This window comes from Natrix helvetica (assembly GCF_964273705.1).
Source record: "Natrix helvetica genome assembly, chromosome: 4".
NCBI classification, from domain to species: Eukaryota; Metazoa; Chordata; class Lepidosauria; order Squamata; family Natricidae; genus Natrix; species Natrix helvetica.
The window spans coordinates 139,645,928-139,659,869 of record NC_138550.1 but is presented as its reverse complement, the minus strand read 5'-3'; the positions used below and the strand labels follow the sequence as shown (position 1 = coordinate 139,659,869).

Below are 13,942 nucleotides of genomic sequence, written 5' to 3'. Positions count from 1 at the left end.
TTTAATTTGTTTTCTTTGCACTTTTTGTTTTTACTTTTATATTTTTTTAAGTTTGTATTAGTGTTTTATCTGTGTATCTCTAAACATCAATAAAATTATTATTAAAACTAGAAAAAAACAAGGACCAAATAATAAAACCAAAGTAAGGACAAGCAGTACACATTCTAACTGCTGACTACTCCTTCATTCTGCATTTGTTTTGTAAGCCTTTTATTTCTTGTTCCCTTCAGAGATAGTATACACTCCCTACTTGTTGGGGGCTCATGCCATTAATTATTCCACCATGCTCCTTTCCTATACTTGTTAACACCCCTCCTCCGCACACACGCACACACACACACACACACACTTATACTAATAAGCAATAATTCAATTAATCAGAATGGCCAAACAATATTTTCAGGAAATACTCCTCAAAATCAGTAGCTATTCATAAAATTCCCTTTCAATGTTCACAACTAGCTAGCACATAGCCCTTCCAAATACATTTTTTTCCCAAATTTCTTACTGAACTCCACTGGCAAACTCCTGTGGGCTTTCTTTTTTCATTGATCCTTAAATATTATTTAGTTCAGATTACACTTCCTAATGATTCTAGCATTGTCTGTCTGTCTATTATATTCTTACCACTTATTTCACTGTGCAAGGCAACATGAAGTGGCTTACAACACAGTAAAACATAAGGAAGTAAAAACAATTTTAAATATAAAAACAAATCAAAATTACAAAAGATTGAAACAAAGTAAAAAAAACACAGCCTTAGAGCTTGTGGAAAGGTGGTTGTGGCTGCTATGGAACTACACAAGCCATCTCTAGCCTACAACTTCTCCTTCAGGACCCCATGCCAATTGGCATAGCCAGTTTTAAGGCATTTCCTGAAGGCTAAACAGGGGTGGACCTCACCTCCTGCAACAAGAAATTCCAAAGAGCGGGGCCGTGGCAAAAAAGGCTCTACTCCTGGATCTCACCAGCCATAATTCCTTGGTTGATGGGATCTGCAGTAGACTTCTTCTGCCAGCATGAATATAGAGGGGGCAAAATTGTTCCTAAGATATCTTGGAACTACGCCATAAAGGATTTTAAAGGTAATGACCCACACTTTTAATTGGACCCAAAAGAAAATCAGCAGCCAGTGCAGCTTGAGTAACATTGGGGTTACATGTGCCACCCTAAGAGCCACTAAAACTATATGCATGGCTGCATTCTTAACCAACTTTAGTTTCCAAAAAATATTTCAAGGGTAGCTCTATATAGAGTGTGTTACAATAATCCAAATAGGGGATGACCAGGGCATGAGTGATTGACTGCAAGCCTCATAATCCAAAAAATGATGCAATTGGCACATAACCCAAGATTGTACAAAAGATCTTCTAGCCATAGCTGCCATCTCCTCTTCGAGCAGAAGTCACAAGTCTAGCAGAACTCCCAAGGTGTTCACTGAATCTGCGTGGGGTAGTTCAGAGGGAATTATTATCACATAATATGTAGCGTACCTATATTGAAGGCATAATGGGAGCATAAAGTACAGAATATTAAAAATGAATAAATAAGTGGATTTTATGCAGACTTTAACTTACATCTTCTATTGTGAACTTCCAAAGCTTGTCTAAGATCTACGGTGGCTTTTCCTAATAAAGCATCAGCTTTTAAAGTATGATGGCTCCAAACTCTAAATTCCAAAGTGGTCTGTGGAGTCACATTCCTATACAGAAACAAATTCCTTTTTAAAATTGGAAATACATTACTGCAAATATTTAATAATCCCCAACATGTAAAGCAATAATTACTTTATTTGAATATTAAATTGTCCTTTGATTAGAAAACAGCAAGTTTAGATAATATTAATCAATAAAATTATAATACAGCCTGAGTTCAATAATTAAAATGGTTAAAATTAGGTAATATAATATAACCTAAATACACAATAATCAAACCGTTATAATATATTTTTCAAAGTTATCTTCATCTTCTTTTTCCTCAATATTCAAATTATCATGGCTGTTTTATTGCTGTGCATAACTTTTTAAAATTTATATATATATATATATATATATATATATATATATATATATATATATGTGTGTGTGTGTGTGTGTGTGTGTGTGTGTGTGTGTGTGTGTGTGTGTGTGTGTTACATATATATATATATATATATATATATATATATATATATATATATATATATATATATATATATATATATATATATATATATATATATATATAATGTATTTGTGTTTATCAGCACAAATACAACACACACACATATATATAAGCCCACAGCTTGAAGATGGCAGGTGTGATCCTGCCGAAACGTTGCAAAGACAATCTCAACCTTACACGGGAAAAGACCCGAATACAACAAAACCAGCATATATATATATATCAGCCAATGGAGTATCACGAAGGAATAAAAGCCAATTGCAACTAGTAGAAATCTTCCAGTTTAGGAACTAACTTCAATACAGTATGTGATACTCTTGAAGTTTCACAAAAACAAAGGTAACTAAAGTTCTTTCTTTAAGGATACACTTTCTACAATTTCCAGGTAAAGCTTTCTAATTGGCTTTCCCTTGACTTTTATTTTAACACTATTTATTTTATTTTATTTTATTTTAACACTATTCAATATTGCCTTCTTGTTTGTTAATATAAAATATGCTTTGGTTTATTTATGTTTCCACTTACCTGTATTTCCTTTATGGATAGAAACAAAGCCAATTATTGGTGAAAATTTTATTTTAAAAGATGGGGATTAATTTATGTTTGTTTCTTCATCCCAATAGTAGGTGAAACAATCCTGGATGCAATCTAAAACAGTATCTAGTAAAATCTAACAGAGGAGATTCTACACTAACTTTATATCACCCACTGTTTTTCCTTCATCTTGTCCATTAAAAAAAATAATCTAATTAAGTGGTCTGGTACCTGCATATTTATTCTGAACATTTGGGATAGAAATAGTTAATTATAAAAATATTCTACTTACACTGTCAATTGTTCTTCCCATTTTGGATTTGAGGAACTGCCAGACTTAGATGTTTTCTTCACTTCATTGTCTGCTACTAGTTCTGTATAAATGGCAGCTAAAGTAAAAAAGTTCTTTTTTCTTTTCAATTTGGCACTAGAAACTAAAAAAAAACAATACTTAAAGCTACTGGAAATAGTTCTTTTTAGAAAATGACAATTAATTACAAAACATTATTCAAAACTAATGAATGTGGGAGCTTATTTTTACCACTATCCAGAAAATGTTAGTTAGTGCAGGCCAAGTGCACATTTTGTGATTACAAACAGTATTTTACTGTACATTAACATTGCCTAGAAGTATTCCAGTACTCTAATTTAGAACATATTGACAATCAAAAGGCTTCTTCTGCTTTGTTGCAAGAAAAATCCCTTGTATATATTCCAGCATGACAGTTGAGATGCAGGAACAATCACACTTCACACTTCCGTTTTCATCTAGCTAAAAGGACCCATGTTAAAAAATACAAAAAAAAACCCTGATGGATGAGTACTACTGGAAGGGTGTTGATAACAAGCAGTTAAAGAGATCTATTTGAAGTTGCTCTTCACACTTCCCTAGTGACAAATCAGTACACTAATATTAACTGTTCATTGCCTGAGTTGTATTTTCACTGAAAATGGTTCCAGCTCCTTAAATAACCTCCTGAGAATGTTTTATAAAAGTTACTATAGCAACATGCTGACAGAGGTATTATGTAATCAAACAGCAAACTTTAACATCTACATATATAGTTTTCACTAACCCTTTCATCAAGAACTTTTAACAATTCCTACTCCTTCTTAACCGACATTTTGAAAGGTCTTAAACCTAGTTTTGTATAATATCACAAACGCAAAAATACTTACATGAAAGGTATACCTGAAGAACTTGTCTCTTATACCCAAAGACTATATTTTGCTTACTAAATAAGTAAAAATACAGGTATTCCTCAACTTAGGACCGCAATTGGGACTGAACCTCTGTCACGAAGCAATGTAGTTGTCAGATAATCACACTGCTTAGTGACAGCACTTCCAATGGTCCCAAATGAGATTAGAAATTGTAGAGCATATTCGTAGCTTGGATTGTAGATTTAGGCAGAGGTTTGTCCTCCGAGCTTGCTGGTTGGCTCCCGGACGTTTTGTTACCAAACTAGGTAACATCTTCAGCGATGGGTTTGGGTGAAGTGTCTTGTTTGTTTATATAGGTTCTGGGTGGTCCGTTAGTCTTGTGATTGTCATGTAGTTTGGAAACAAAATGTCCACAAGTCAAGCAGCAAGCTTGGAGGACAAACCACCGGGATAGACGTAAGGTAAATAAGAGGATTTAATGAGGGCTGTTTGTGAAATTTTAACTTTGGTGTTAAAATTTAAAACATTAAAAAGATTTTTAATGTTTATGATTTTAGGCTATACTGTAGAGTCATGTGAAAAAGAAAGCATGCCCTCTTTGAGTTCTAGACTTTTACATTTCAGGACATAGTAAAAATCATCTGGTTCTTAACAGTACTTAAAAGTGGGTAAATACAATATCAGATGAACAACACATGTTATATTACACCATGTCATCATGGCTTCTCCATTTTGTCTTTATTTTTGTAAAATAAATGATGATATGATGCAATAAGTCATGATGCAGTCCCACAAAGGATTTCCACACACATACACCTATGCCTGGAGGGAAGAGGAATTGCTTCCCTGCCAGCTTCCCAACTTATTTTCTGGACAAGCCAACAGAGAAGATTGTAAATGGCAATCACATGATCATGGGGTGCCTGGCAACTGGTCATAAGTGCAAATTGATTGCCAAGCACTCACCTCACAATCATGTGGCTACTGTGACATTTTACAAGAACTTTATAATTGAATATATCTAAAGCTTACTTAGCTCTTTGAGATTTACTGTCTTCCCTGGGATTAAGCTTCTCTAGATTTCAAGTATCCTAAAATATATCAATGCAATGTTCTTGTTTCACAGAGATCCTTATAGTTGTTTTACTGCCTGTACTGCCTTGGAACAGGTGCTTTACAGCCGATAAAATATTTCCAACTTTAATAAAGCTTTATACTGGATCCCCTTGATCACATGATCACATTTACTTGACAACTGTTTGCATTTATGACCAGTTGCCAAATATCTTGCAATCATTTGAAAGTCAATGGGGAAGCCAGCAGAGAAGGCTGCAAGTGAAGGGAAGGTAGGAAAAGATCTGTTCCCTTAGCATGCTGGAAGGAAAATCTGATCTGGTGAAAATGCTACCGAATGCCATTATTCACATGATTGTTCTCCCTAATGGGGTTGGGAGAGGACCAAGACCTCCGAGGTATGGTGGAAGGCCCAGTCCCTGTCCTTACCCTACCATGTCTTGGAGGTACAGGCCCCCTCTCCAGCCCTCCACTTAATGACTAATGTATTCACTTACCACCTGCAACTGGGAGAGTTGGGATTGTGGTTATTGAGCAAAACACATTATTTAATGGCCACTTTGCTCAATCACAGAGATTTCAGGCCCGTGAATGGCCATCGGACTATCAGTACAATACCTATAGCTATAAAACTTTTTATAGGCAAGATTTGGTATCTACACTCTCAAAGCAGACCTTTCACTGAATTTACTCCCCATCATATACCCCAAACTTCTATCAGCAACTGTAACAATGTAAATAAATAGGAAGATACTGAGAGAAAACTCAGAAAAACCCAATGTGATTAAAACCAATTTGAATAATAGCCTAAAATATTCAAACTAAACTAAAAGTCATAGTTACTAACTGTGAAATACAAAGAGGCAAAGTACACATCACTCTTATTCAGAAAATTTGTTAATCTTAACAACTGAAGCATAGGACAAGTAACTGGCCTTAGCAGTTTTCTATGCCAAAAAATACCAAAAACATTATGATTAGTGATAAAAGATTTGTTTAAAATGAATGGTACAAAATTCAAGGAAGGAAAAGCAATTTCCTCTTTCTTCTCAACTACAGGTGGCCATCTAACTAAAGCCAAGGCACATGGAAGTTCAACAAAACTTGAAGGATCATGATATTATTTCATCCTTCTGTGTGATTATCTATTTTTAAAGTAAACACAGTAATCAAATAAATTCAAAAGAACCAAAATGATATGGCATAGGGTTTCCTGCCTAAGCAGAGGGTTGGACTAGAAGTCCTCCAAGGTCCCTTCCAACTGTTCTATTCTGTTCTGTTGTTCCCGTTCCCATTCCATTCCATTCAAATGTTAAGGCACCACCAGGCATTCCTCTTTGCTCAAACTAATAGGATATAATGTAGTATTTCTATTTTAAAAGGATATATAAAATATAATTGTAAATCTGCAAAGGATTAAATCTGTACTAGTCACTTTAGGGAGAGGGATAATCAAACACAGATAAAAGAACAAGAGATAAATCTATTTTTGTTTATCAATGGCAGGAAAATAATAAGACACATCGTTTGTAGATTTTAACTTACTTGTTACTTGCATCTGTAGTCTTCCATTGAAGTTATTACTGCTTCCAGATGTTGGGGATGCTGCAGCCATATCAGAGGATGCACTTTCAGCCTATTGAAGAGGACAAAATATTTGACTATATGTCCCCACTATTCTATTAAAATTGCAATGAATTGATAATAAATTAATGAATTGGGTTTAGTTCCTATAAACCTATTATATTAATATTATATTCCTTGTAGTGTTTATCAATTTTAGTAACGTTTACATAATTTTTTGAAATCATTGTCAAAAATGTTTATTTTTATTTATGTTTATGTTTTATTTTTAAGAAAATAAACAATAACTCTAATCTCATACTTCAGGTCTTCATCACTTAAGCAACCATTCAAAGTTACAACGGGCCTTCTCAGCTATTTATGACCTGTTTTTAAAGTTCAAATGCCCACATGCAGTCACGATTGCATTTTGGGCACTTGGCAACTGACTGACATTTATGGCCATTTACAGCATCCCGGGCACATGACCACAATTTCTGACATTTTTTGTCAGTTTCACTTCTAGTTTTTGCCCTCCCCCCCAAAAAATCCATTGATTATAATGGTTCACTTAACTACTGCAGTATTTGCTTAACCACCACAGTGTTTGCATAACAACCACTTCAAAAAAGGTTGTAAAATCAGATTTTGTCACTTGCTAAACCGCTTAATAATGGCTACAATTTACGACCATAAATCCTGGATTAATTAGTCCTAAATCAAGAATTACCTATACCAGTGATGGCTAACGTTTTTCTCCTCGCACCGCACACAAAAAGACTGTGCTATGCTTTTAATCAGCGTGGTCTTTCCTGAACAATTAAGGGCAGCCTCAATGTCCATTAAAAGTTCCTGAGGCAAAAGATCGTAGCTCAAAAGGGCGAATGCGGGAAGCGCTAAATCTAGGGTTAAAGAGCCCCGCAATGGCGCCTATGGCGCTACGTCACACCAAGATGTACTGTCGTTCTCTTCTATTGATGTCAAACCGATTTATATCACAATCCAACAATCTTTCAAAACCTAAGCTGAGAGGTCAATAAAACCAGTCCTGTGAGCTGAGACTGAATTGAAAGACTGGGGACCGTTGCCAAGGAGGCGTGTCTTCAGAATTTCAATTCAATTAATGAGCTAGCAGGCTAGAATAACCCATCCTGGACTCTCCTGTCGATACATGGAGAATGATACCATAATCAGGCAGGGGTATTACAAATAACTTTTCAGGAAGATTGATGTGATCTAGGGAACTTATGCAGGTGGGATATAAATAGCAAACCAGTAAGTCACTTATTCAATATTAATAGTCCAACATGCTACAGAGCTCTCTGTTATGCCTATTTTGTCCTTTGCAATACTGCAGAGAAGGTAGACTAGACTACTTTTGCACTGTAAATTTGCCTGTGTTTTAGAGGAACATGAGAGACTAGCCAACATGTTCCATCAATGCCCTTTCAATTATAACTTGTTCCCTGCTTTTATAACTTTACCTGTTAACATGCCCTCTGAGAATGACTTTTGTTTGCTTTATAATATCAGATTGTACATGTGTAATATTTAAGAAACCAGTTGAAAACATACTTGAACAGCTGAATTTTTTTTTTAGTGCCACCACTTCTTTATACAGAAAGGGGTTAGGCATATAAATAAAAATATGTTTTTATTGTTTTATGTCTTGTTGCCATGTAACTGGTTATTGACAGCAATAAAGTTATACATAAAGTATAATATTTGATCGCTGTTGTCAGGGTTCCTGAAAAGAAAATTTTATGTTTGTCTTTCCGATATTCATCTAGTAGATTTCCTGTAAATGTTGACTAGACTGGTACCAGAACTTGGCCTTCTCTGGTTTTGCTTTGTCATTAACAGCAAAAAAGGTCTGTATGAAATGTATGCTAACCAATTTATCTCAAACAAAAACAGAGAGGATTTACAGATAGTCCTTTACTTACAACCATTCAATGACTTGAAAGAGGGACTTGCAACCCAGATCCGAAGTTCCAACAACCAGGTCCCCTCTGCAGTCAAATGGTTGTATTTGGGGCAACAGCCTCATTTAAAGCCTGCTGCGGGGGATCAGGAACCCTTGCCTTGGCTTTGGTTCAGCTTGGGAAGGGTAGGGAGAGGCCCAATCGCTGGATACCATCAGCAATCCCTTGAGATATGGCTCTTGCAACCACCTCCGTCATGGTTGTGGTCAGCTCAGAGGTGTGATCCTGATCCTGGGGCAAAGCCCTGGCAACAGGCCCAGAAAGAGGGATTTCCTCCTCCAATAGGGAACTAATCTCCTCCAAGTACTCCTCCTCTAGGGATGTGGCTAAAGATCTGGGAGAGGCTCTAGAGGGATTGGGGAAGAATCCAAATTCATCCTCCTCTACCATAGATGGGGGCTCATCTGGATGAGGATCTAGAATGGGGGGGTCAGCAGGAATCTCAGCAGGTGGAGGGAGATCCTGTTGAGGCCCTTGGTTGCCTTGAGCCTTTTGAAATTGCTTTTCTAGGGCTCTCTGGCGTCTCTGAGCCAGCTTCTCCTCTGCCTTGGACCCTTTCTTTGTTATAGGCTGCTTCCCTTTAGTGGGGCATGCTGCACTGGCATCCTTGGTCACAGGATTGGGCCTGCTGCGCTTGCTGCTGGTAGGCCCTGCCTGATTTGCGGCCTTCTCCACACTCTTGCTGGCCATGGTGAACTCTCAGCCCTCAAACCTCAGTATTCAGAAGGTTGCTTGGAGTAAGAAGAGTTCCAATAGGAGATGAGTCTCTGAGGCAATGGCTCGGCAGGGAATGCAGCAACAAAATGGCGCCCAATAGGAGAAGTCCTCAGGGCACTGCAGATCCACACTGTTAATAGAGACAAGGAATGGCCCAGAAAGCCAAACTCCTTGTGGCCGCCAATCAAAATCTTTGGGGGAGGGGGATGCCTGCCTAGCGACCCAGAGCAAGGCCACTTGACCAGCACCCCTCCCGGCAGTGATCTGCTAAGGAACCAGGCTGCAGCAGAGAGAACAGGAAAAAAGCAGCTTGGATTTAAAGCACGCACTTTTTTCCCTCCCAAAATGGCTGCCACGCATTTTGGAGCAACACCGGGCTGCCGGCGGAGATCCGGAGTGCCTAGTAGAGCCTCTGGAGCTAAGAGGAGTTTTCCGACGGATTACAGGGGTACCTGACTTCCCTACCTGAACACAAGGCTCGCCAGCGGCTGCTAATGAGCCTCCCGGTATTGCCAGAGCCTCGTGGAAACGAAGAAGGCTGAAATGCTCCCAGCAGCCTGGTCTGCGCGTGAGGAAGCAATTAGACGAAGGGAACTCTGTTCATTGGTAAAACAAAAAACCTAGGTCTATCTAAAACTACCATAGTGGGGGGGGGGGACAATAAAAAGGCTACATTAATGCTATTAGGAGAAATCCAGCTTGCTATTCAAGGACTGGAAATCTCAAAACACATCCTTATAGGGTGACTGAGTTTTTCAAACTGACCTCCAAAGGGAGCAGGAGGCGTGGCTACACTAAAGATTTAAACTCAGTCCTTGGGCAGCAAGCTGAAGTTAACCCATGCTTGGACACTCCCCCAGCGCCTAGGAGAACCTGTACTACATTTCTACAATCATGTTCATCTTATTCTCAAATAAAAAACAAATAACACATTTTACTTTTTGCTCTCTTAAACTAAATTAGAATCATATATAGTAGTGGTATGCAACTATGTATTAGTTAAAATATAGGAAAAATGGCTAAATATTGAGAAAAACTGTAATTATAGTAAATAGGACAAAATTGTATAAGTAAAAACTAAACATAGTTTGATCCTAAGTTAATAATTTAAATATGTTACTGAATAATAATCGATTGAAAAACAGCTGACATTCTGGAATGCAAGCAGTTGTTTATTGTTAATATTAGCTAAGATAAAAATAAACTATTGATTTACTTTTAAAGCATTTATACCCAATTCTTCAGCTGAAAAGCTTTCAGAGCAGCTTTTATAATTAGTAACAACACTTCCTGCCCTTAGGGTCTTATAATGTAAAAGGTATGAGACAAGTAAAATGATACTCCATATTTAGATTAATAATCCATATTAGTGAAAAAATAAATGTTAGTAAATGTTACATATAAACCTTAACCTAAACTGTCAAAATACTTTAGAGTGAATGTTAGCTCACCTTCAATATCTTTGTCTGGGTGGTTTGTCCCCTCTACCATTCATCTCTTTCACTTAATGCTATTTTTCTAACTGAAATATCAGAGCATAGCGCAGATCCATTGTAGCAGCAGCTTGATTATTCGTTTTTTCCTTTTTTTTTCATTCTAGGTCTCAAACCATAGTTCAAGTACCAAAACAGCAAAAATCACACCATTCCAAAGCAAACTGATCCTATTCCATCTTGAATAATACATTTTGGAAACTGTAAGTATTGAAGAATGCATATTTTATTTATTTATTTATATTTGATGCTTCTAGACCGCCCCTCTCCCAAAAGGGACTCGGGGCGGTGTACAGTCCATACAGAATATAACAAAATACAATAAAAAAGTTAAATATGTACAGTTGGCATGGAGGAGGTTAAAATGCAATTAAAAGAACTGTACAAAGCTAATATAAATATAAGTTTTAAACCCCTAAAATAGACACAATAACTTAAAAAACCCCTAAAATAACCAGGTGATAATACATTTGCCAGGAGGGACAGTTGTAATTATGCCAGGCCTGCTAATCGGAACAGGTGGGTCTTCAATTTTTGCCGGAAGGAGCGGAGGTCAGAAGTGGTTCTAATGTCAATATTAATTGAAATCAATATTAATTGATTTAATTTCAAACTAAGGTTTTATATTAGTTGATATTATAGAAATGTCTACAGTTATAAATTCCAGCTGAGAAAAGTGTAACACAAGAAGGAAAAACAATGAACTATCAAAAACCTATTCACAGATAATTAACCACTAAGCTCATTATACCACATTAAGACAAAGAAAGAACATTCTCTTTATCATTTTTCCAGATAACAGAATGTCAATACAGATATAATGTACCTTGCCAGACAAAAACGCACAATCACCACCTCCCACAAGAATTTGGAAGTTTCAGAGGAAAACAAACCTCCTACAACTTGTATACAAGTTGGAAAGGATGTTATTTATTTAACCAACCTGAATTCTGATCAGTGCACATATGCACTAAGCCATCCACAACAGGTGACTATCCAGTCTTTCTAGAAAACTTCCAACAAAGGAAGTTTTTTACTACATTCTAGATAAATTGTTTTATTGTTCAATCACTCTTACCATCAGAAAATTCCTCCTAATGTTGAATGATTCTTTATTTCAACATGTTCTATTTCAACATGTTTATCATACTGCTCTTTTTCAAAAAAGAAGTCCATTCTCTCTTCCACATGACAACCTTTGCAATATTTGCAAATCACTACTGTATTCTCTCTCCATTTTACTTCTCGCAAGTGAAATATGCCACGCTGATGTAACCATTCTTCATAATGCTTTCACCTCCTTACATCCAAGTAGTTCTGGTCTGAATTTACTTCAATTTCTGTATGTCCATTTTAACTTGAGGTACTCAGCAACTGACACAGAAGCCCTAATTCTTTCTCATATGCAGTGTCACTTTATAAGTCTTCCACTTTTTAGAATGTGTTAGCTTTTTCCAGTCGTCCAGTACCTCAACAGCTCTCTTGGAATTTCATTTGTTTTGCACAACATTGCAAGTAACAAAGATTCCTGACAATTAGCTTATTTTTAAAAAAACCATAAAAAAATAAAATTGCAGAAAAATATTAATTGTAAAAGCAATAACCAACAACAGTATATCACTATCATCTTTCAAAATAGCTTTAGAAATTTCAAACTTCTACAATTTTCCCGGTGTTTAATATTAGGAAGAAGAGTATTACAGAAGTCATTAAGAAAAGCATGTTTCTAGGCTTCAGCTTCCCTCACATCCTAAAAAAAATGGAGAACCACTAATAATTACAAAGAAAATGCTAATCAGTTCTGCTTTCTCCCTATTCTGTCATTATTCCTCCACTTCCACTACACAATGAAGCAATAGCCTCTTTTACTGTACTTCAGACTTATTAGAACACTCACAACCATATCCAAACTCAAGCTATATTTTGAATTCCTTGCCAGCCTTATTGTCTTCTGGGGATCGTGCACGGGCATGCCGCACCCATAATAGAATGTGCGACACACACACCCCAGTGCACATAAGCGCATGACAGGTGACTTCCGGTTTGCTTGTAGGGCCGTTTTTAGTCCTCCCGAGCCTTCAGGGACCTTCAGGAAGCCTTCCCAGGAGGCTTTCCTGAAGGCTCCGGAGGACTAAAAATGACCCTACGAGCAAACCAGAAGTGACTTCCGGTCTGCTCGTAGTGTTGTTTTTAGTCCTCTGGAGCTTTCAGGGAAGCTTCCTAAGGTCCCTGAAGGCTCCGGAGGGCTTAAACCGACACTACTAGCAAACTTGAAGTCCGTTCCCGAACTTCCGGTTTGCCCATAGGGCTGGTTTTTTTTAGCTCCAGAGGCATCAGGAAACTCCTGAAGCCTCTGCAGAGCCTCTGGTGGGGAGGCTCTTTTCATCCTCCCCAGGCTCCTATAAAGCCTCTGGAGCCAGGGGAGGGTGAAAAATGGTTTTAAAAAAGGCTGAACTCAGCTGGCCAGCGCGCGCCCTGACAAATGGCTCCGCATGCCACCTGTGGCACACGTGCCATAGGTTCGCCATCCCGGTCCTATGGTTTCTATTTTAGTTGCAACAACGTTCCAAGGAACAGTCAAGCAGGAAAAGGCAGGTCATCTTAGACATAATTCATCAGGATTGTATTAGAACTTGGGTTTAGTTTCATGGTTCATATATGAAGCAAAATAAAAGAGTATCATTTACTAAAAACAAGAGCCATCACAGCTCTTAAATGAGAGAAAAGGTTTTAGGGTCAAATGGTGAGATTGCTCAGCATATGTAACTCACTAGCATTAATTCAGAAGTAAAACACATTGTTAGAATAATTTAAAAAGAAACATGAAGTAATTTATCTCTTCCTTAACTTTCAGAGAGTGAAATCAGAAAACTAGTCAACAAGATACTCCACAAGGCAAGAAACATCCCTAGTATATCTATTTTATTTTGGATACTTAAGCCAAAGCATAATCTATACTTTTTTTCAACTTGAGCTTGACTCTTAAAGATATCATAGACATCTCCAAGTATTGTTACCAGGTAAAGCAAGTTTTTTCAAGCAAAAAAGAACTTAAAATTATTATTTTTTATAAGTTCTTAATGATTTTTGTCTTTCATAAAAATGCAGAAAGGTCTACTGATATTGCATAGCCAGTTTAATCAGTATATCAGTGATTTAACTTTCAGAAGCCTACCAGAACTATTTGACATGGTCATTTTAAAAACTATGCATTTTAATCAAATGTACAGTGTAAAATGAAACTTTTAA

General features: G+C 37.0%; 1 protein-coding gene across 3 annotated transcripts in view; it reads right to left on the bottom strand.

The window, feature by feature from the left end:
• The window catches only part of WWP1 (WW domain containing E3 ubiquitin protein ligase 1), a 72,168-nt gene that overhangs the window by 34,213 nt on the left and 24,013 nt on the right, over positions 1-13,942 (bottom strand). For all 3 annotated transcript variants that reach the window (XM_081952435.1, XM_081952434.1, XM_081952436.1), the window contains exons 2-4: positions 6,481-6,571; positions 2,990-3,131; positions 1,578-1,702 (exon numbers count right to left, since the gene is read on the bottom strand). In XM_081952435.1, the coding sequence (XP_081808561.1) occupies positions 1,578-1,702; positions 2,990-3,131; positions 6,481-6,550 (337 nt within the window). In that variant the 5' untranslated portion in view covers positions 6,551-6,571. The remainder of the gene's footprint in view (positions 1-1,577; positions 1,703-2,989; positions 3,132-6,480; positions 6,572-13,942) is intronic.